General features: G+C 46.7%; 1 protein-coding gene across 1 annotated transcript in view; it reads left to right on the forward strand.

Moving 5' to 3' along the window:
- Nucleotides 1-2,397: 2,397 nt before the first annotated feature.
- SNAPC4 (small nuclear RNA activating complex polypeptide 4) overlaps nt 2,398-24,395 on the forward strand; it is a gene marked incomplete at its 5' end in the record, with an annotated part of 29,852 nt that continues 7,854 nt past the window's right edge. Inside the window, 15 exon segments of the mRNA XM_026719129.2 lie at nt 2,398-2,574; nt 4,900-5,025; nt 6,327-6,405; nt 7,814-7,895; nt 9,545-9,649; nt 12,616-12,688; nt 12,868-13,032; nt 14,408-14,526; nt 14,528-14,553; nt 15,947-16,053; nt 17,326-17,420; nt 18,797-18,891; nt 20,231-20,316; nt 21,640-22,041; nt 22,358-22,450. Of these exon segments, the coding sequence (XP_026574914.2) occupies nt 2,398-2,574; nt 4,900-5,025; nt 6,327-6,405; nt 7,814-7,895; nt 9,545-9,649; nt 12,616-12,688; nt 12,868-13,032; nt 14,408-14,526; nt 14,528-14,553; nt 15,947-16,053; nt 17,326-17,420; nt 18,797-18,891; nt 20,231-20,316; nt 21,640-22,041; nt 22,358-22,450 (1,830 nt within the window).

The raw sequence follows: 24,395 nt of genomic DNA on the forward strand, positions 1-24,395 counted from the left end.
CACACCAACTGTATAGTTTGTTTCTTCCGCTCCTCTGGGAGGAGGTTTCGAGGTATTTGTAGCAGGACTACTAGATTCTATAACAACTTTGTTTCTTATGCCATCCCTCTTGTAAATTTGCAAGATTCTTTTTTTCACCAATGTATATGTATACCTACGTACTAGACTGTGATGTATCTCGGTGTCATATATTGTGTATATGTGGATATGTGTATAATAGTTATCCTTTGAGAGCGGAGTGCAACATTTCATTTTAATATATGCTGATTAATGTACATTTAAAGTGACAAAGTTCTCTTTTGTTCTGTCCCGTTCCATTCCGTTCCATTCTGCATTCTGTTCTAGTCTATATTGTGTTCTGTTCTAATTCTGTTTTGTTCTGTTCTAGTCTCATTCTTTTTATTCTGTACTCTGTGTTCTATTCCCTATTCCTATTTTATTCTATTTATTCCTATTCTATTATTTGACTTTTCTTTCTTGTTTATAGGAGTCTCAGGAATGGAACTTGAGGCGGAACGAGAGAAAATCAGGCAGGAGATTGAAGAACTGGAGAGGAGTTTGGGCCCAGTCATTCCGTCAGATGGAATTGGAGAGCTAGACTCTAGCTTGGAATCTGGCTCGGAAGAGGAAGGTGCGGTCTGGTGGAAAAGATCTTCATCTTGCCTTTTTCAGATCTTTCTGCATCACAAGTCTCCTGTGGCTGGACCCCGCTTTGGTGGGGAAGAGAGCCAAGAAATAACTACAACCAGAAGCTGGGCCTTGAGTACTGTGGACAGCATTGTTGTTCTAAAGATTCACCTTCTCCTTTTACAAGATGTCCACGGTGGTTAAATGATATTGTAAAACACCACAAGAGAGAAAAATGTGGTGGGTCCTGGTGGAAATTAGCAGAAACTCACAGCACTGTTAATTATTACAAAAACTAGACTATTGTTATAAGGATCACTTGTACACTATGTGTGAAATGAGCTTCCTGGTCACCATGTCTGTCTCAGCAACATAGTCATAAGTAGTTTGTGGTTTCCAAGTTATCTTTTGAGGTCTTTACATTGCAAGTTGCCCAAAGTTGTCTCAAACTGCCAGATGGGCTGCACATAAATTTAGTAAATAATTAAAATGTTTCTTTCTCTCACATTTATACCTTCTCTCCTCAGATGACCTGGAAGAGGATGAATCTGATACTCAACTTGACATGGCAAGTACCCAAGTCGGAATTCTGCCTTGGAAGTCGGGAGGGCTTTTGAGTATCGTTGCACTTCTGGGCATGTTTTCCTTTCTAACGTTCATCTTTATAGAAATACAGGAATAACTTTAAAGCAATCCGCGTAATCTCCTGCGGCAAACTTTGGGTCTCTTTGCGTGCCGTGATGGGGAAGGCACGGAATTGTCTGCAGCCTCTTATGTTCAAGGCCAACACGCACCCCTGGCCTAATTGGACAAGGCAGGGCGAACTGGCCTACTTTGCAGGATTGTTAGGTAAAAAATAGGAGTGCTGCTTCAGAGAGGAGGGGATCAAGCTATTTTCCAAGGCCAGACAAGGAATAATGGATGGAAACTGAACAAGGAGAGATTCAACCTGGAGATAAGGAGGAATTTCCTGACAGTGGGAACAGTCAACTGATGGAACAGAAGTTGCCTTCAGAAGTTGTGGGAGCTTCATCCCTGGAAGCTTTCAAGAAGAGATTAGACTGCCCTCTGTCATAAATGGTGTGGGGTCTGCTGCTTGGGGAGGGGTTGGACTACATGACCTTCAAGGTCCCTTCCAACTCTGTTAATCTGTTAATTTCGGAAGAAAGCGATATGATGGCTAGAAATTGAGAGAAAGCAGAGTTTCTTGTTGATTTAGATGCCTTTTGCCACCCATCTTCGCCTCTTATTCAAGATTTTAAATGTACAGCCAATGTTCCATACAGCCGATTTACATGCTTTCCATTCATAACAGGACTTTAAAACTATGCAACTGGCTCTTAAATTATACTTACAACATAGCTAAGTAACAAAACTCATAGTTAAACTCCCTGATTAAATAATACCTAGCATTAAAATAATAACAGGAGATGGAAAAAAGAAATGAAGCTGTACTAACATAATCCTGCAGCCCTTGAACTTAACTGTTTTATTTAGAGGAGTTTCTTTTTTTCAGGAACAGCAATTTTCTAGCTTTAATCCCTTCTCTTTTTATTTTTTATTTATTCTATTCATATAACATATAAAAATTCCATTTCAATCAAACTCTCTTGTCTGGGTACAATTGTTTTTAGGCAATCGTGATCAAGATTTGCAATAGTATTCATCACAATAACAATTCTATAATAATATTTAGCTTGTCTATTTAACAGATCGCTGCTTTAACATTTATTCTTTTTGTGTCTCCACATCTCTTAACTCCTTTAATCCCTTCTTCTGTTTCAGGAGGTGGACCAAGATGGGGAGAAAGAGGACGGTGAGGAAGAGGAAGTCAACCTACCCCAAACCCCAGAAACCTGCCTCCAGATGAACCTGGTTTATCAGGAAGTGATTCAGGAGAAGATTGAGGAGATCAACAGCTTCCTTGCCCAAAATAAAAAGCAGCAGGTGAGTTGAGCTGCAGGGATCTTGGGAAGAGAGCAGGAAAGCCTCATCTCCTTTGAGTCTCTCTCAGCTTTCCCAGAAGAATTGTCACAGTGTGCCCATTTCACAAGTGAATGGGGATCAGAGGATCTAATAGTTCTAGTCAAGGTGTGGTGTGACTGTTGTGGTTCGCCGGCAACCTGAGCAGACGGCAGCGGAATCGGACAGTGCGGAAGAATGGGGACCAGTCCTGGAGTCTGGAGAGGACTCGGATGAGATTCCTGCATCTGATGCAGAGGTGGGGCCAGGACCATCTGGGAGTGGGGTGCTGACTCCGGAGCCTCCGGAGTCCGGCATTAGCGAGGCAGAGGAGCAAGGGGAGCCTGTTCCCAGTGCGTGTCTGCGCAGAGCTGCTAGAAGGTGAGAGCAGCTGAAACAAAAGGGGCGTGTCAGGCTACAGAACGTTTCCCATTCAATCCACAAGAATGAACTTCTGAAAACCAAACGTATCAAAAGGAAAATCCTTTACTGAGATGAGACAATTCACGTAGGGATTAAAAGCAGCGTCTGAGGTCCCTCAGTCATGCAGGGATACATAAGGGAGTTTAGAACCCCTCCCCTTATCTCGATGTGTATTTGGTGAAACAAAAGCCAGTATGTTTATTCAACAAGTCAGCAACTGGCCTTGCCTTGTGTTTCGGTCAGTCCTCGACTTATGACCGCAATTGAGCCCACAATCTTGTTCCTAAAGTGGGTCATCACGTAACTATGCCTGATTTTATGATCGTGTTTTTTTTCACTGGTGGTTAAGTGAACCCATTGTATACTATTGGGCAGTTTTTGCTGGAAACTGGAAGTAGATTCCCACAACACTTTCAAACTCTCTAGAAAGGCTGTATTACCATCCTTATTCTCATCTCCTTATCTTTTTATGACTAAAACTTTGTTGCTTATATCTTACCATCTATATCATTTATTTAGTATCCTAGTATGATTTATGCTGACTGCTTATTATCCATGACTATCACTAAGCGTTGTATTTAATGTTTTAGGACACATGTATTTTTTACAATGACTATGATAATGATCTATAACTACTGTTGTATGTACCCTGAGAGCTTATGCACTGGAGACAAATTCCTTGTGTGTCTAATCACGCTTGGCCAATAAAAAAATTCTTCTAAACTCTGGTTTCCAGCAAAAACGCAAATTGTGGCCCTATAACAGAGGTGGGTATTCAGCAGGTTCTGATCATTTCTGGAGAACCGTTAGCAGAAATTTTGAGTAGTTTGGAGAACCGGCATAAATCCCACCTCTGTCTGGAGATTTTACAGTATCCTTCCCCTGCCACGCCCACAGAACTGGTAGTAAAAAAATTTTGGAATCCCACTACTGTCCTCTGAGCATAGGCACTGCAACCTACGATGATGGATTTCAAAGATCAGTCATTGTGCAGGGTGCCAAGAGGTCTGACTGCTTGGGCAGCGTTTATTCTTTTATACCATTTTTACAAGCAAGGAAGAGTAGCATAGATACGGTATTTGGATTGGAGAATAGATCCCACATGGGTGAAACCTGTCACAACCACATTGGTACAACCTCCCAACCAATCCTTAAGACTAGCGGTGATGTTAGTCAATGAGATCACCTAAATACCTGGAAAGTCCGGGGCTTTCCACCTTCACCAAGGTGAGATCTTGCAAGTAGCCAGGAGGCCCTATATAAGGTTTTTAAACACTGCAGTTTGCTGCTAGCATCTAGCACCACCCATAGGATCTCAGTAGCTACTACACTACCATTAATGTGGACTGGCTGCAAGAGCTCAGAATGTCCCGGTGAGGGAAGGGGTAGAGACCTTACATTTGGCTTGCAAGTCCGGCGCTTTTTCCCAGCTCTGCCAAAAGCAAGAAGAATTTTGCAAGGAGGATCACTCAGCCGAGCTGTCTGAATAATGGCAGGATGGTGATTTCAAAAATTTCTCTGCTTGGTGGCTGGGTGGGCCTGGCCTAGTCGGCCTCCATCATAATGTGTGTGTGTGTGTGTGGGGGGGTCATTTTCCCCAGCCTGTGGGAGGGCGAAAACAGTCCCCTCCCCGGGCTCTGGAGGTCAGAAATGTAGAGACTCTTGGGAGGGGAGAGGGCAGAGGTGGGAGGGGAGAGGCAGGGTAGGGTGGGCGGGACCAGCCTGGGGTGGGATCTGGCAGTTCACCAAACCAGCCCTAACGCTAGCAGCCCCCCCTTGGATGGTGGGATGCTTTCAACTCAGTTCTGGGGTGCAGTTGGACCGGGGCTCACGCAGGCCCAGAATTCTGGCCCTCATGGGCGCCTTCGGTTTGTGATTGTCCTGCAGGAAAAACTCACCTGGGAGCTCGCCGGAACGAAAGGGATAAAATCGAGCGACGGGAAATCCTTGCCAGCAAATATGTTCTTGGGCCATTTTATGAAGCCGTATTTCAAGGACAAAACGTCGGGGTTTGTAAGTATGATTGCAAGGGTAACGTATTCGACTCCGATGCTGCCTGGCTCTGAACATCCCTGGGTGGCTCCTAATAATCAAATGTACATTCGGGTCATAAAAAAGAAAAGATGGCAAGCGTGATAAGGGGTGTCCCTCTCCCTTGGCCAAGGCCCTTCTGGACCGCAGTTGAGTGGGGGCTCTCAGGGTCTCAGGAGGGGAAATTCACTCTAGACCAGGAGGTCTCCAACCTTGGCAACTTTCAGACTTGTGGACTTCCACTCCCAGAATTCCTCAGCCAGCTAGGCAGATCCTATGGGAGACAGGTAGTCCCTTAGGAGGTAACCAGATCTGGCAGGTCCCCAACCTCAGGGTCCCGGTCCACTACCAGACCTTGAGCCTTTGGGAACTGGGCCGTGGAAGTGGTGGGTGAGCGGGTGCCCTCACTTGCACAAGCAGCGGGTGAGTGTGTGGGCTCCATCGGCGCAAGCAGCAGACCTGCATGTCCGTGGAGCTGCCCACGGTATCGACCGTGGCAATTTCTAACTCCCCTGGTTGGCTTCTCCTTTCCTATGGACGTCAGCTTTGTCGCTGTTCTTTTCTGCTTGTCTCCAAGGGCGTAGTAGTAGTCCCCACTGGTTGTCAAGGGAAGGAGAAAAAATTCAGCCAGATCAGGTGTCCCTCCTAACAGGATTACTCTGATCGGTGCCATGCAAGTCATTTTCTCTCCCCCTCCCTCCCTCTCTGCCCCTCCCCCTGCCCCTCCCTCCCTCTCCCCTCCTTCCTCCTCTCTCTCCCTCCCCCTCCTCTCTCTCTCCCCCTCCCCTCTCTCCCCCCCCTCTCTCTCTCCCTCTCTCTCCCTTCCTCTCCCTCCCTTCCCTCTCTCTCCTCTCTCTCCCTCCCTCTCTCCCTCCCCTCTCTCCCTCTCTCTCCTCCTCTCCCCCTCTCCCCCTCCCTCCTCACTCTCTCTCCCTCTCCCTCTCCCTCTCTCTCTCTCTCCTTCTCTCCCTCCCCCTCTCCCTCCCTCTCTCCCCCCCTCACCCTCTCTCCCTCCCTCTCTCTCGCTCCCCCTCCCTCCGTCTCTCCCTTTCCCTCTCCTTCTCTCCCTCTCTCTCCCTCCTCCTCCCTCTCCTCTCCCTCCCTCCCTCTCCCTCACCCTCCCTCCCTCTCTCTCCACCTCCTTTCCCCCCCCTCCCTCCTCCTGTGATCTGAAATCTTGAGCAGAATCTCCCCTTTATTCTAGAAGTCCCCAGGGACAGGAATTGTCTTATGGCAGGGATTGAAATGGGAACTGCAATCAACGTGTCGGGTTTTGTCCCCAGGGCCCTCCTGCCAACGACGACGCTCGAGAAAAGGCACGTCAAGGCATCAAGTCTTTCGAGGAGCTGATCACTGTCAAATGTAAGGAGCCACGGTGAAGGGACCGTTCATTGGGGGGGAGGAGGTGGCTCCTCACGCATGACCCTGGCAGGTTGTACCTGTGGTAAATCCATTGCTGGCTGCCAAGCATCCGAACACGGGTAACGTGTTTGGGGATGCCGCTACGGGTGTAAGTGTGAGGACCAGTTTTAAGTTATCGTTTGTAATGCCACTGTAACTTTGAACAGTCACTAAACAAGCAGTTTTAAGTTGAGGATTACCTATACATTACCTCTCCAAGGGCATTGCACAGGGATTAAGAGTTGCAGTGGCCCAGTGGTAGGAATGCAATACTGCAGGCTACTTCTGCTGACTGCCAGCAGTTCAAGTCCCACTCGCTCAAGGTTGACTCAGCCTTCCATCCTTCCAAGGTCGGTAAAATGAGGACCCAGATTGTTGGGGTGGGCGTGATAGGCTGACTCTGTAAAGCACTTAGAGAGGGCTGTAAAACTGTGAAAGGGTATATAAATCCAAGTGCTATTGCTATTGTTTTCCCTCCCTCCCTCCCTCCCTCCCTCCTTCCTTCCTTCCTTCCTTCCCCTTCTTATTCTGATATCTCTCCTTCCTTCCTTCCTTCCTTCCTTCCTTCCTTCCTTCCTTCCCTGCTTCTTATTCTGATCTTCCTTCCTTCCTTCCTTCCTTTCCCCTTCCTTCCTTCCTTCCTTCCTCCTTCCTTCCTTCCTTCCTTCCTTCCCTGCTTCTTATTCTGATCTCCTTCCTTTCCTTCCTTCCTTCCTTTCTTTGCTTGCTTCTTTTCTTCCTTTCCTCCTTCCTTCCTTTCCTTTCCTTTCCTTCCTTATTCTGATCTTTCCTTCCTTCCTTCCTTCCTTCCTCCTTCCTTTCCTTCCTTCCTTCCTTTCCTTTCCTTTCTTCCTTCCTGCTTCTTATTCTGATCTCCTTCCTTCCTTCCTTGTTATTCTGATCTTCCTTCCTTCCCTCCTTCCTTCCTTCCTTCCATCCATCCATCCATCCATCCATCCATCCATGGTGTGCCGTGGTTAGAATGAAGGATTACAGGCTAATTCTGCCCACTGCCAGCAATTCAGTCCTGACAGGCTTAAGATTGACTCAGCCTTCCATCCTTCCAAAGTCGCTAAAGTGAGGACCCAGATTGTTTTGGGGTGGGTGGGGTGGACAAGAGGCTGACTCTGTAAACTGCTTAGAGAGGACTGCAAAAGCACCGTGAAGCGGTATATAAGGCTAAGGGCTATTGCTATTTGCCTATGAAGTCCTGGCCAGCGGACTGGGCTATCTCTTTCCCTGATAAGGACTTCACAACATTCAAAACTAGCATTTTCCGCACCCCGGACTGAGAATCCCATCCGGAGTTTGATCCATTGGGTGTTGAATGCCACTTTCCTAAACCCCGACTCTCCGTCTTCTTCCCCAGGGAAGAGCCGGGAGAAACTGCTCCTACAACAAGCCGTCGTGAGCGACCGCTTACAGCATCTGCTGCAGCCAAAGATGCTCAAGTAAGTTACCTTAGTTTAGTTTAGTTTACTCTATTGTCACTGCACACCGTGCAATGAAGTTAAATACCATGTTCAGTGTACTATGCAGCAGAATTCAAAAGAGCTCCTGCCCTGGGATAGAAGCTGTTTTCCAGCCTGTTTGTCCTTGTTTTTATTGTCCTGTACCTCCTGTCAGATGGCAATAATGCAAAAAAAGATGAGATCGCTCTTTGAGGATGTTTTGAACTTTCTTAAGAGCTATGAAGCTCTTCCAAAGAGGGGAGAAGGCAACCAGTGATCCTCTGGGCAATGACATTCACCCTCTGGAGCGCTGTCCTATCTGCCCCTGTGCAACTGGCAAACCATACAGAGGTGCAGTCAGTTAAGATGCTCTCTCTGGTGCAGCGCTAGAAGGTCACCAGCAGTTTTCCTATTCAGTTGTTGTTTCCTGAGAAGCCTCAGGTCGTATAATCTCTGCTGGGCCCTTTTGACCAGGGCTGCAATGCGAGCACCCCAAATCAGGTCCTCTTTGATGACAACACCCAGAAACTTAAAACTGGCCACTTGCTCCCCTTGGTCTCCATGGATAAGCAAAGGCTGGATGTCTGATCTTGTCAGATCCGTGTATCTGCCATTCTTCATGGAAGAAGTTGGTATAAGGCATCCTTGTTGATGTAACCTGGTTATATTAAATCTTATGTTGAAATTGGATAACCCATGATATACTATGGAGGGACAGAGACCAGATGCCCGGAACCCTGTCACCTCTGAAAGAGACAGCCACAGGATGAAGATACCATAAAAATTCCTGCTGGGAGATGCCTCCTGGGAACCTCAAAAAAGATCCTTCTCAGAAGAGGTGGGGGGATAAACATATTGGCTCCTTGTTTTACTAAATACACATCAAGAGAAGGGGAGGGGTCTTAAACTCCCTTATCTATCTCTGCCTGCCTGAGGCACGTTAGCCGCTGCTTTAAATCCCTACAGGAATTGTCTCATCTCAATAAAGGATTCCTTTTGATATGTTTGGTTTTCAGAAGTTCATTCTTGTGGATTGAATGGGAAAAGTTCTGTAGCCTGACAGATCTGTCCCTTCTATAGTCCACTATAAGCTTCTTGGTCTTCTTGGTGTTTGAGTACCAAGCAGCTTCTGGTAAGAAACAGGAGGGAGAAAAACGCCTTGTTAGCCCCACCAATTGCGTCAACCCCGAACAACCCACATTTTCTGTCAAGCGATATTGGGCTTTTTGTAACCTTTCTTGAATTAGAAGGAGATTTATTCAATGCCATCGCTCTAACCTTGGGTCTGCATCTCCTAAGGAAGAAAATCCCAGCCTTGGGGTGAGAACCTTTGTTTCTTCATCACCGCATAGACAAGTTGGCTTTAAAGCTTCAGGTGGTTTCTGTTCTCCAATCTGCTCTTAGAAGGGGGTTCCCAAAAATACAAACTGAGGCAACTCTAGAATCAGCCCAGGCACGCGCGGAGTCTGGCCCGCAAGGCTGCGGTGGTTGTGCCTCTTGAGATGAATTTCGTAGTACAACTGAAAAAATGCGACAGGACGAGACCCCTCCTATCATCCAGCTTGTTGCAGGGGGTTGTTCCCATCTCTGGGTGTTTTTTTGTGCGTGTGTGTGTCTCTGCACAGACCTCTTCCAATTTTTTTTAACAGGGTGGATTATCTGAATGAAAAACGGGAGAAATCCAAGGATGAGGTGGAAAAGCAGATCTTGGGGAAGCAAATCCAGGAAACGGAACGTGAAATAAGTGAAATCAAGTAAGATTTGCCGCTTGAATTTGTTGACTGCTTGTGTCCCTGAGACAGATGTGAGCCGGTAATTTGGGAAGCTTTCCTAAAGCAATTTGAATCCACCTGCCAGCAAGAGTGATCTGGCAAACAGGAGCCGGAGAGAAGGAGGGGAGGAGTTGACTTCTACCTTGATCCTGGCAGCCAACTAAAATGATTCAGTTGTCAACTCATAAATCATTCCTATGCCTGTTTCTGAGTTGCCATAAGAAAGGAGGGGGAGGGGCTGAGGGAGCAGTGCGGCAGAAGCACATTCCACACTTATCTTGTGGAGATTGTAGCTGGATCTTCTACCCAAGGAAATCCTTCATTGGAGAGTGTGATTGATGACACCCAGCCCAGAAACGTGTTTTAGTTGGAGAATCTGATGTATGACATACCCAGGGGGTGGTGGGGAGAAACAGGGTCATAGGTGTCGTAAATTATGTATCTCAGAGTTGGCTTCATATGGGTTAGTGCCGGACATGTTGCTCCTAATAAATCCTTTGGATTCTTTTGAAGTTTGGCTCGAGGCTCATGATTTAATTAGGGCGATCGTCGGAACCCTGACATTACTTGCATCTCCAAGAGCCTCAGTGGCTCTCTACCAAGTATTCTCTATGCGAGTCTTTCTCAACGTTGGCAACTTCAAACTGTGTGGATTTCAGCTCCCAGAATTCCACCGGCCAGCATGCTTGGGACAAAATTCTGGAGTTGAAATTCGTAGGTCCTAAAGTTGCCAAAGTTGAGGGAGATGCTCTGTTCCAGCGGTGGCTAACTTTTTTGGGCTCCCGTGCCAAAAATTGTGCCTGTGCTAGCACGCTCACGTGCAGCAACCAGAAGGCAATGTACGCCATTGCCTACGTACCCCATGCCCCCTACGCACGTGCATGCAATCCCTACCCACCCTATCCACCGCCCCCTTACCTGCACTGCGCCTCACAGCTGATTTTTGGCCTCCCAGAGGCTTGAGGAAGGCTTCTGCGGGCTTTGCAGGCCGAAAACTAGCCCTGTTTTGTCACTTATGGTATTTTCGGAAAAACAGGAAGTGACAAAACGGGGCTAGTTTTTGGCCAGCAAAGCCTGGAGAAGCCTTTGGGAGAAGCCTTTGGGAGGCCAAAAAAAAGGCCTCAAACTGGCCGAAAATCAGCTGTGAGGCAGGCGCATGCACAATGAGGTAAGTTTACCTACAACTCGTGTGCCGGCACAAATGGCTCTGCATGCCGTAGATTCGCCATCACGGCTCTATTCTAAGAAAACTTTTCATTTTTGTAGGGGTCTTACACAATATGCAGTGCTAGAATTGGCTGATAGTTCCTTAAAGTTGCTCAAGAAAACTGGCATACTGGATTTACACCTGACTGGTCTAAAACTGTGTCCAGATGCAGGTTTTTTGTTTCCTGATATCCGGTCTTTGATTGAGGACCACCTTGGCAGTTGTTAGGAAGTAAGGGCTAGGATTATAGGAGCAGCCTATACATTGTGAGATACTCTGAATTTGAAGCTGCTCTGGTTCCTTTGGGTGCATGCCAAAATTTTCTGGGCAGCCAGTTCAGCAGTAAAACCAATGACTCACCTTGGGTGTGGTTTTGCCAAGAACAGAAGTAACTTCAGTCTTCAGTGTTGTAAAACACTGTCATGTGACCGTAGGACACTGCAAATGGCTACAATTGTGGGCGTCTTGCAGAGGGACGAAGTTCGCTCATGTGGCCGAACTTGTGTCAGAAATTTGAATGTAGGTCACAAGCCAAGATAGGTGTAAGTTCCTGCCTCCCCTCCTTACCCAAGAAAGTAAAATACTCTTGAAACTTGGTATTTCAAAAGGAATCTTTTATTGAACTGAAGTGATCGCAGAACAAAGGCAAAGCAGACTCTGAATCCCTTCAGGTAATGGAGTTAGAAATAAGACATTAGAAACCTTTTCTACCAGCCCAATGTGGATTCAGCCAATCCACAGGTGTGAAGATGTTATTGTAACGGCTCTCCTGAGAACCAGATAAGCAGGCATTCCCAGGGGTCATCTTCTGCCAGCTTTCAGAGTGAAACAACCCACATGGCCCTCCTCCCTTATACATTCCCCAAAAGGTGATAAAATCTCAGGGTGTTTAGGTGCCAGGATAAAGGTTACACCAGAGCAACTAGACACAAGGACAGTTTTTTCCCGAATGCCATCACTCCGCTAAACAAATAATTCCCTCAACACTGACCAACTATTTACAAAGTCTGCACTACTCTTACCATTAGTCTTCTCATCACTCCTTATCACCCATCCCCTCCCTCTTGTGACTGTATGACTAACTTTGCCGCTTGTATCCTTACAATTTATATGGACTGTTTCCCAGTATGATGTGATGGCTTATTGTCCCCTATGACTATTATTAAGTGTTGGACCTTATAATTCTTGACAAATGTATCTTCTCTTTTATGTACACTGAGAGCCTTTGCATCAAGACAAATTCCTTGTGTGTCCAATCATACTTGAATAAAGAATAGAATAAAGAATTTTATTCCTATTTCTATTCTATTCCTGTTCTATTCCTGTTCTATTCGTGTTCTGTTCTATTCTACTCTATTCAATTCTACTCTATTCTATTCTATTCTATTCTATTCTATTCTATTCTATTCTATTCTATTCTATTCTATTCTATTCTATTCTATAAAACAACAGTTGTCAAAGTAAAATTAAAGAAATACATTCAGAGTCCCTTCCCCCCTTTCCCTAGTTGAGTTGCAGTATCTAGGGGTCTGGTAGTAGGCTGTAACTTTGACTAGTAGCTAAGCTACTGTAAGTCATGTAAGTCATCTGTATGTTAATAAGCAAAACTGATTTGAAACTCGTGCCGCCACATTTAAACCAAGAAGGGGAGATGACTGCAAACTCTGCCTTCTCCTACGCAGCTGCTTAAAGAACAGCACAAACGCTTTTCTAACTGCCGTTCTGCTTCTTCCGGATCTAGCATGTTGCCAGAAGAAACACTACTGGGAAACAGACACGATGAACACGACTGGGACAAGATTGCCAACATCAACGTGAGTCCACCCCGGTCCCTCTGCCTGGTGCCTCTAAAAACTTCTGCGGGAGCAACGGAGGGAACTGTGCCTGGAAATGAAATTTCCCCTGTGTTTCTTTGTTTATATATATATATATTTTTAAAAAACCCCAACCTGCTGAAGTTGCGGCCGTTTATTCTGACTTGCACCCTCTCTAGTTTGAAGGAACACGCAACGCAAATGAGCTGAGGAAATACTGGCAAAATTTTGAGCATCCTAACATCAACAAGAAGGAGTGGAGCGAGGAGGAGATTGAGAAATTGAAGGAAATTGCTGTCCAGCATGGCGGTCTGCACTGGGAAGCCATCGCCCAAGAGCTGGGGGTAAGGTCAGCGAGTCTAGCCAGGATGTGGTAGAACCTCTGACTGGAATGTTTGTATGTGTGTGTGTAAAGGACAAATGTCCAAGGCAGCATTAAAATCGCCCATTTCATAAAGCCGGAGAATTTTGTAGGCATTTTAGATGGCCAGGGATAGCTGTGGCGCTCGGAAAGAATCACAAACCGGTGCAGTTGGTAGAATTTCTCTTGTTAAGTGAGACCGTTGTTAAGTGAGTTGTGCCTCTCTCTTGCTTCAGTTGTGAAGTGAATGCGGTTGATTGTTAAGTTAGTAACCTGGTTGTTAAGTGAACCTGGCTTCGTCTTTGCTTGTCAGGAGGTTGGAAAAGGGGATCGCGTAACCCCAGGATATAAATACATGCCAGTTGCCAAACACCTGAATTTTGATCATGTGACCAAGCAGATGCCGTGACAGTTGTCAGTTTGAAAAACAACCATAAGTCACTTGCTTCAGTGCCGTTGTACTTTGAACAGTCACTAAGTTGAGGATTATTATTGATCACCTGCTTGCAAGAATCTGGCTAGACCAAGGGTCTTCAAACTTGGCACGTTTAAGACTTGTGGAGTTCAACTCCCAGAATTCCTGAGCTAACATGGCTGGAGGAGGAATTCTGGGAGTTGAAGTCCACCAGTCTTCAAGCTGTCAAGTGTGAAGACCCCTGGGCTAGACTAACTGCATTCTCTTGCCAGCAGACAGATAAAAGATCCAGGAGTCTGTCCTCTGTTGCTTCCTCCCACAGAGAGATTCCAAGCTATGCCCCCTCTTAACTCCCACCTCTACTCTAGCTGGTGATTCTACCATCGTTCCTTATCCCTTGGATGTCCATATGAATCGATGAAATAAATGCACGCTGTCAGAGCGTTTGCAGCATGACTGCTATTGTGAGACAGCCCAGGAGCAAAACACAGCAGACAGAGATCTAGACATTTAACAGTGATTTATCTACAAGACATATACAGAAATACATATATGGTAGGCAAATACCTTACAAGCAATCACTCTTAACTCTACACAGAGAACTCTGCAATGGATACAGGACACAAGGAGAGAGAATACTCCCTACATAAGATCAGCCTTATATAAACAATTCTTAAAGGGATAAAGACTTCTGGGAGCCCATTCTTTGTCTTAAAAGGGCAGTACCCATGCTATGCTAATTTGTCCTTATTGCATCATCCTTATATTACACCAGCCTTACATTGCACCAGACTTACAACAGCTGGCAGCTATTAAATCTTATACCTCAACACACACGTGGGTCGTCCATGCAGCAGCTCTGACCTTCTGCCTTCCCCATTTCTGCCCCACCCCTTCTGGCCTGCTATTCCCCCCCACCCAATTGCTGTTTCTCCCTCCCCAGACACAGCGCACAGCCTTTCAGTGCCTCCAGAAGTTCCAGTCCCACAACAAAGATTTCAAACGGAGCGAATGGAGCCCCGAAGAAGACCAGATGCTTAGGCAGCTCGTGCAGGAAATGCGTTGGGAATCACATTCCCTACCGGAAAAGTAAGCTACCTCCTGGGGGCGGGTGGGGAGTGTCGTGATTATAGCACCCGCTGTTAAGGTTCCGACTGATAAACCCAAACAAACAAGCACTGTCGAAACGATCCGATTTCTTAAATGCAAAACTTTGTTGAGTACGTCATTTTGGCACAGCATGAAAGCATTGTTGAAAGCAAAGTGTTGTTATAGGAAAATCTCCACGACTCTGGCAGACACCTGCTGAAATGTCCTTGGTTCCCATGAGACCATTTCTTGTTATCATCTGGAATGCACATTCCACCTTTCTAATGGTCTTGTCTTCCTTCAACCAGAGGGTGAGCAGCCCCTTTTGAGCACAACTAGGACCTGTTTCTTGGCTCTTGTGACCTGGGGGTCAATGTAGCCTTCCTCAGTTTCCCAGTATGGATTCACTGGCTTTCTGGAACTGTGTGTCCTTTGGTTATGGAGGTAGTACTGCTTTTGCTGCTGGTGCCAAAGTGTTTTTGTCTTGATTGGTCAAGTCATCAGTGGCCTCTGTCTAATTCAGCATTTCTCAACCTTGACCTCTTGAAGATGTGTGGGTGTCAGGCTACAGAACTTTTCCCATTCAATCAACTAGAATGAACTTCTGAAACGTATCAAAAAGGAATCCTTTACTGAGATGAGACAATTCATGTAGGGGTTAAAAGCAGCATCTAAGGTCTCTCAGGCATGCAGAGATAGATAAGGGAGTTTAAAACCTCTCCCCTTATCTTGATGTGTATTTAGTAAAACAAAGAGCCAACATGTTAATTCCCCCCATCCCCTTTTTAGAACGATCTTTTCCAGAGTTTCCCAGGACACGTCTCACTGTGGAATTTTTATGGTCTTTTCATCTCCTGGCTGTCTCTCTCAGAGGCGATAGGTTCCGGCCATCTGGGTTTCATCCCTCCATAGTATATCATGTGTAGGTTATACAAATTCCATATAAGATTAAATACATTCAGGTTACATCAAGAAGGATTTCTTTATCAGTTCCCCCCCCCCACCCTTTTCTTCTTCTATTGAAGAAATGACAAGATACGCGGATCTGACAGTGGGCTTCCAGTTCCCAGAATTCCCCAACCCAACATGGCTACCTGGGGAATTCTGGGAGCTGAAGTCCACACATCGTACCGTGGCCAAAGTTGGGAAATGCTGGTCTAGGTTCTTGTATGACTCCTTCCCAAATGCCTCCGGTTGGTATTTGAGAGCCAAAGAGGCTTGAGATGTTGAAGTAGCTGATCGTGAGAGGCACCTGGCTCAGGTAGTGCGAGGATGCCCTCTTCTGCAGGAGGGGTCAGAGCAGCCTTTCTGGTGCTGCGCATAAGCGACGATCAAGCCATAGGGATGTTCTGGTCCAGCAAAGCGCTGAGTGCAAGTGTTGCCTGTTCCACAGTGGCGTACTACATGGAGGGGAGGGACTCTGCCCAGCTGATCTACCGATGGACCAAGCGAGTGGACCCCAACTTAAAGCGAGGCGCCTGGACACCCAAAGAGGATGCTGTAAGTAAGGGGCCTTTTCCACAGGGAGGCTCAACAAACATCTCTCGGCGAACTTCTTTGGGGAAACTGCTCCGGGGGACCATGTGGGCGTCTCCACCAGCTCCCTTTTTTCTTTTTTTCTAATAAATTTTATCAGTTTTCTCTTAATTACGTTTCTTAGTGCTTAATAACCATTGTGTTGTCTGGGTGTTTAATTTGGTTAACAATACAGGTGCCATTCTTACTCGCCACCCCTTCGTTTCCAACCACTGGTAAAATATGTTCCATGTTTGATAATATTCTGTGTTTTCTTTCTGTTTGATTTTCGATGTCAGTCTGTCCATTTTCTGAACAGTTCTAGTATCTTCTTAACTATCTCTTCACCTTGAGGCGTTTCTTCATCTTTCCAATAAATATGGTGCGAAGAAAGTCCTCGTTGCTGTTAAGGCATGTCGTACTAAACAAATACTTTTCTTATCCAATTTTTTTTGATATCATCCCTCATAAAAACAGTTCAGGTTGAAAATCTACATGTTTCCCTATTATTTTTTCTAGACAACTGTGTATTTTTGCCCATGCTCCCTGAGGAAAGGGAAAAAAAGAAGCCTGTCCCTTTAAGGAATAGGCAAAGTTCTTTCCTTTTGCAGATTCAAGTTTCCCGGCTGGGAGATTTTAATGCAAAATGATTTGGTCAGCTGCTTGGAAGTCAGAATCAGTTTATTAATAGGAAGGCAGGTAAAAAGAAATCTCACAGCGTTCCTAGGATTAATCTAAGAAGGGGGTAAGAAAACCAACCCCTTTCTTATCCTTTTTCAGGTTCTTTGATTTGGAAGTGAAATCTTTGATTTGTGTGTGTTGAATTCCTGTCTCTTTGAGATTGGGATCTTTTCCTGGGATCTTGGTTTTATGGTCCTGATCCTTTGTAGTTGCTTGTTTGCTATCGTGGTTCCTTCCTGCCGTGCCTTTTGGTTAAAAGTTTTTATAACTTGCCATCTATTTGATTTCTATGGGAAAGGATCTTAGCTAGTTTGTAGGGGTTTTTTTCTATGTACCCCATGCCTTTAAATTTTCTCCTTCCTTTGTTGTGAAAAGTAAGCTGGCTCCAGCTATTTGAATAGCCCTATTTGACAAAGGGTGGGGGCTGTTTTCCTAGAAGGGAGGGGAATTGTAACTTCCAACATCCCTTTTCTTGATTCCCTCCGTTGCTCCTTCTTGAAGGAGGGCAGGCACACCCCTCTTCCCTCCACCAACAGCACACATTCACCTGACCCTCTTTTGGCTTGTCCCCTCCAGTTGCTCCTGAAGGCCGTGGCCAAGTACGGAGAGCGAGACTGGTATAAGATCCGGGCGGAGGTGCCTGGCAGGAACGACCTGCAGTGCCGAGACAGGTAGGTCCCAGCTCAGCACGTTGGCTGCTTGAATCGGAGGGTTGCTACTTAGAGCAGGCCTGTCTCTGCCTGCCCTGTGTAGACCATGGAAATACTGTGGACATAACATACTTAGACTTCATCAAGGCATTCGACAAAATAGACCACCACCTACTTCTTGGGAAGCTAGAAAAAAGTGGGATAGACTGCATCACCACCAGATGGATTCGTAACCGTCTGACAGACAGTGCTCAATGTGTAGTCCTTAATGGTACTACATCTACATAGAGGGAAGTAAGCAGTGGGGTGCCACAAGGTTCCATCTTAGGCCCAGGACTCTTCAATGTCTTCATAAATGATTTAGATGAGGGAATAGAAGGGGAACTTCCAAATTTTGCAGATGATACTAAACTGGCAGGATTAACCAACATCCTAGAAGATAGGCTCAAGATCCAGATGGATCTTGACAGACTAGAACACTGGGCCCTTTCTAACAAAATGAAATTCAAGGTAGAATTTTAGGCAAGAAAAACCAAAAGGACACATATAGACTGGGTGAAACCAGGCTCAATAGCAGGAACTGGGAGAGGGATCTTGGAGTCTTAGTGGACAAGCAGCTAAATAGGAGCCAGCCCTGTGCAGCAGCAGCCAAAAAAGCTAATGCAATCCTAAATTGCATTAACAGAGGGATACAATCAAGATCAAATGAGGTACTAACACTACTCTATAAAGCCTTAGTAAGGCCACACCTAGCGTACTGCATCCAGTTTTGGTCACCACACTATTAAAAAATTGTTGAGACTCTAGAAAGAGTGCAGAGAAGAGCAACCAGGATGATGAGGGGACTGGAGGCTCAAACATACGATGAACAGTTGCAGGAACTGGGCCTGGCTGGTCTAGGGAAGAAAAGGACCAGGGGAGACATGATAGCAGACTTCCAACATTTGAGGGGCTGCCACAGAGAGGAGGAGAGGGTCAAGCTATTCTCCAAAGCCCCCAAAGGCCAGACAAGGATTAATGGATGGAAACTGAACAAGGAGAGATTCAACCCGGAAATAGGGAGAATTTTTCTGACTTTTATTAAATGAACCACTGCAGTTGTTAGTAAGAGAGTTGTTATGCGTATCTGGCTTCCCCGTTGACTTTGCTTGTCAGAAGGTGGCAAAGGGGGCTAAATGTGAATGAGTTGTTAAGCATCCGAATGTAAATCCCTGACCATGGGGATATCGCAACGGTCGTAAGTGTGAAAACTGGTCCTAAGTCGCTTTTTTTCAGTGCCGTTGTAACTTCGGACGGCCGCTATATGAATGGTTGCCGTTCGAGGACTCCCTGTGTGTCCAATGGGTCCCCATTATCCAGCAGCGTGTAATATCTTTCCTCTCCACCTATGATTGCAGGTACTTGCACTCCTTACACTACGACATAAAGAAGGGGAAATGGAGCCAAGAGGAGGAGAAGAAACTCATTGAGCTGACCGAAAAATACGGCAGGGGTAAGCGGGGGGTGAGGGGGCGACTTCTGACCAAGATGGCGGGGAGGCCTGGGGCCTGTGCACTTGCTCTGTTGAGGCGGGGGGTGTTCAATGGGCCCTCGAGGTGTCCTGTTATTTTTACAAGGGGTATTAGTGGCTTCCCATGTGCTCACAGAGGAAAGACTGGACTGCCATCCGATTGTGAAATGGTGTAGGGTCTCCTGCTTGGGCGGGGCGGTTGGACTAGGTGACCTAGAAGGTCCCTTCCAACTCTGTTAATCTGTTAAGGAAGGTTGTCAATCACGTGAAGTATTGGTACCCCTTTATAAAGCCTTAGTATGGCCACACCTGGAATACCGCAACTAATTTTGGTCACCACACTACAAAAAAGATGTTGAGACTTTGGAACAAGTGCAGAGAAGCGCAACTAAGAGGATCAAAGGTCTGGAGACTAAAACATAGGAAGAACGGCTGCAGGAATTGGATTTGGCTAGTCTAGAGGAAAGAAGGACTCTAGGGGAGATATGATAGCAGTGTTCCAATATCTCAGGGACTGCCCCAAAGAAGAGGGAGTCAAGCTATTCTCCAAAGCACCAGAGGGCAGGACAAGAAACAATGGATGGAAACTCATCAAGCAGAGAAGCAACCTAGAACTAAGGAGAGACTTCCTGACTGTGAGGACAATTAACCAGTGGAACTGCTTGCCACCAGAAATCGTGGGTGCTCCATCACTGGAGGTTTTTAAAAAGAATCTAGAGACAGTCACTTGTCTAAAATGGCATAGGATATCCTGCTTGAGCAGGAGGCTGGACTAGAAGATCTCCAAGGTCCCTTCCGGCTCTATTCAATTCTAAACCTGATGCACTTCCCATTGTTTTGATTCTTGCACAGATAGCAGAAAGCTGGCTGTATGTCCTGCCCCAGGATCCACGAGGCAGAGGCCCTTTAAAAAAATCAATGCTTATCTTGCCTTAATGGACATCATCATTCATTTTGGATGGCTTCTAAATTTTCTTTGCCCCTTTGCTACAAGAAAGGCAGGATGATTTTGGAGCGTAATCCTCAGAAAGAAGAAAGCCTGCCCTGTATTTACAGATTTATTTTAGTTCCCGGGAAGGAAGTGACTCCTTTGTTCTCTCTCAGAAGTTGTGGGAGTGCCATCACTTGAGACCTTCAAGAAGAGATTGGACTGCCATTTGTCAGAAGTGGTGTAGGGTCCCTTCTTGGGCGGGGGGTGGTGGTGGACTAGATGACCTATAAGGTCCCTTCTTGGGCAGGGGGGTGGATGGACTAGATGACCTATAAGGTCCCTTCCAACTATCTGATTAACAGATTATCTGTTAATCTGTTATCTCTTTAGGCCACTGGGCAAAAATAGCCTCGGAGTTGCCCCACCGCTCGGGATCTCAGTGTCTAAGCAAGTGGAAAATCCTGCTGGGGTATCGAGTGAGTTCAGCTCTTCCTTATGCCATGTTTGTTTGTTCGTTTGTTTGTTTGTTTTTGAGAATGCCCATCGGTTCTGACCCAGCTCCCCAAACACGACAAACCCTCTGAAGGGAACTCAAAGATTCCTTTATTAGGAGTGCCAAGTTTCTCTCTCACTGCAGGCTAACAAGTCCATCCAGCCGGAAGAAGAATAGTTGTGTGCCACATTTATTCATCTCTGGCCCTGCCTTTTATCCCCAGAGCTGGGGTAGGGCTTTGCTAGCAGCAGTGGCTCTTCTGTCCCAAGGGCCGGCCCATAGATTTCCACGGCTCTCCTCTCCTCTGCATTTTGTGCATCCGTGCGTCAGGCACTGGACCCAGCTGTTCCTCACCAGCCACCTCCAGACCTGGGGGCTCTTGACTCTCCATCCAAGGCCCAGGCTCCCCGCCGTCTCTCTCTGCCGGCTCCATTCCTTCTTCCTCCTCTCAAATTGCCTGATGCTGTCCCATGTCTCCTGCTCCTCCTCTGATTTAGCTGCTGCAGGGGCTGGCGGCCAATAGGCCACAACACCCTTTACGGGTGAGGTCCCACTCCTCCTGTCCCGCCAGATCTCCTGTCCTGCCATCATGCGGTGGGTTGGGTCAGACACAAAAAGGCTGAAGCTGGGCTGGTTGCGCCCTGCTAAACAAGAGAGGTTCTGTGGTAGGAACGATATCCCAAGAAATGCGACAGGCGGTCCTCAACTTACAGCAGTTCACTTAGTGACCCGTCAAAGCTACGACGGCCCTGAAAAAAGGGTTAACCGAGAAGCCAGATGCACTGAACAATTGTGTGACTAGCTTAACACGGGCAATGACCCGCGTGTAACATGGGTCACGAGAAAAGGGGGTAAAAATGGACAAACTCGCTTAACAAAACTTCCACTCAGCAGCTTAAAGGTTGGGGCTCAATTGTGGTCGTAACTCGAGGACTCCCTGTACTTTCTGCCCTTGTGAGATGCTTTAGAACCGTGATGGGGAATCTATGGCACCCCTGCCGGAAAAGCCACTTCTGCCGGCATGTGAGGGGTCGCCCCGAGGAGCCCCACTGCTCAACAGCTGATTGTTGGGTGCCTGGCGTGCATGTGCAGGAAGCGGCAGTGCGCAGGATTTCGCGCACGGTTTTCGGCACGGGAGCCCAAAAAGATTATCCACCACTGGATAAGGAAAGGGTGATCAACCATTAGAAGGAAAGGGTGATGCTGGTGTTGCGGTAACACACACACACACACATATACACACACACACACACTGCCTCCCCCAAGTGCCTTGCTCTGTGTTGCAGCCCTCTCCTTTGTGTTAAAGAGGTACAGGAGGAAGAAAGAAGGAAACAGGCGGCATCCGAGGCGCAGACGTGTCCACCGATGGAGCTCCAGCCCCTCGGAGTCCAGCAGTGAATATTCAGACCTGGATTTGGATGCCGAGGAGGAGGAGGAGGACGAGAGGCCCAAGGCCCATCAGCCCAAGGGGGCGGGTCGCTGGAGGGTTCCCAGCCTGGATCTCTGGGTCCCTGCCAGGAAAGAGCCTTTGGAGGCCAACCCTGGAGGGCTGCCCGCTGTCACTCTGCTTTCCAAAGGTTTTGATGTCAACAGGAAGCGGCGGATGGACTCTGGGCCTCTGCTGGGTCTGGAAGAAGACCAGAGGACAGACGATCTCGTTGACCTTGTCCCAGAGACTCCAGAATTGGCTCAAATGAAAGGGAATGAGGTAAATAATAAAAAAAACACACACACGGGATGTAAGGTACCTAAAATCCCAGCTCCCCGATTTTGGATGTGATTCCCAGAGATCTTCTAGCATTGCCACTGAATTACCATATTTGCAGAGTCTTCGACTTTCATGCGAAAAGAAATAAAAATGTGGAGTTTCTGGCCTACCCTCGAAAGGAATTCTTATATAAAGCCTCCTGTTAAGAAAAAAAGTTGAACTCCCCTGGATTAAGAATCTAATTCTTGTTTAAAAGTGGAAGTGTGAATTATTCTTCGGTCATTATTATTTTTTCCTTCTTTCTCCTTTTCCGCAGAATTCTGGAAAGCCGAGGGAGGCATGGAAGGTTTCCTTGGCTTATGTGAAAAGTGTCCTGAGGAGGAACAGCTATGAGCAGCAGAGGAGAAATGTAAGCGTCTTCTGAGCACCCCACTTTTAAATGAGGGAGGTGGTGGAGGGTTCCCCTGTACCCAAAAGCTCCAGTCTGGGTAGTTCTTGACTTATGACCACTAGCTTAGCGACTGTTGCAACTGATTGGGCTTATGCCCTGGGTCTGAAGTGATTGTTCTGACCTGGGCTTCACAAAAATCACGAAGCAGATTCCTCGTCCGGACAAAACCCCTTTTTAATAAAATAATGTGAATTCCTCTCATTCACATCCAGCAAAGTTTTGGCAAACAGTCTTTCAAGGGTGAATTCCAACCACAGACCTTATCAGGGCTGGAAAGCTGCCAGGCCGATAGCTTCCAAGCGCAATGCTGTAGCGGAAAATACTTGGCAAGGAGTCTCTGAGAGTCACGAACAAATCTTCACACTACTTAAACAAACTAATTGTCTCCTGCAAACACCACTCCCCTTTCACTCCTTTTTATTCCCTGTGGGAAGGGCCATTTATCTGTGCTTTTACTCCCGAGTCAGCCCTTGTTCCTTAACTGTTCCCTTCTCCTGGCAGCTCTGCACATGCGCACACTGGGAACAGGCTCCAGCTGTTCTTCTTCCCCACTGATCTCGGCCTCCTAAGGCAGTTGATAACTCTCAAATGACCCTGGCCCCATCTCTGTCTCTAATGCAGAGCCCTCGTCCGAGCCTTCCCCAGACTCCAGGACTGGCCCAGGTTCCTCCCCAACCTCCTCACTGTCCGAGTCTGCCGCCACCTCCGTTGACCGCTGGCAGGCCGCAACAGTTATAACAGTTAATCCCACAGCCACATTTGTGGCTGTTTGCAATGTCCCATGGTTATGTGAGCACTTCTAGTTTTGGTAAAGCTACCGCCATACCGAATTACTGGTTTATATAAGAACCACAGTATTTGCTTAAAAACTGCTGCTAGAAAAACTTCTTAAAATCACGTCTGTGGAGCATCTCAGTCATCCAGGTCATGGTTGTCCCAAAGCTGCTGCTTTTTCAAGAGGCAACTAGACTTTCTGGGGGTTTTTTCCTTGAAGACGTTTCGCTTCTCATCCAAGAAGCTTCTTCAGCTCTGACAGGACAGTGGAGAATGGAAGGATTTATACTCCTTGAGACAGCTGGTCATTTGCATCCTTTTACCGAGTCACTGAGGCCACTTGGAGGTTTGTCTGTGTCCTCAGGAGTCACCTGAGTGATGCTCCTGGTTCCTGCAATCCCCCCGCCCTTCCCGGAAATCCATTCCTACTCCCACACCATTCCAAAGGTGTCCATTCCAAATTGTATATTTAAAAAGTCTGTAGAGGTTCTCAGTCATTCAGTTCATGGTTGTCCCAGGGCTTCAGTGACCCTCTCAAAGGATGCAAATGACCAGCTGTCTGCAAGGAGTATAAATCCTTCCATTCCCCACCATCCAGTCCGAGCTGAAGAAGCTTCTTAGATGAGAAGTGAAACGCCTTCAAAAAATCCCCCAAGAAAAGTCCAGTTGCCTCTTGAAAAAGCACCTTTAGGACAGCTGTAAAATCATGCAACTGACCTGTTTTAGTGACCACAACATACGATCATAATGGTCGGGCTCCTTCACTGTCATACATCGAGGACTTTCTGTACATCTGTTCCCACCGGAGGGCTTGTTCCTCCTCCCCCAACTTCTATAAATGGGTTTGGGCTTTGGGGCACCGGATTTAAAATGGGGTTTCCTTGGGGAAGGAAAGGCTGTAATTCAGCTGGATGGCTTGTATGACTTCATCCCTCAAGGTTCCTGGAATGAGGTGTAAGGCCCAGACTCTCCCCCCACTCAGAGGACAAGAATGAACTTTTGAAAACGGCATTTCAAAATGAATTCTTGATTGAAAAGGAAGACAGCCAGTCCACATTCCAAGCAGGATCTGATATCCTTCCAGGCCTGCAGCTTAGATAAAGGGAGTTAGAACGCCTCCCCTTAGTCT

This window comes from Pseudonaja textilis, chromosome 17, assembly GCF_049901715.1.
Source record: "Pseudonaja textilis isolate UNSWEBS1 chromosome 17, rPseTex1.2, whole genome shotgun sequence".
Lineage (NCBI taxonomy): Eukaryota > Metazoa > Chordata > Lepidosauria > Squamata > Elapidae > Pseudonaja > Pseudonaja textilis.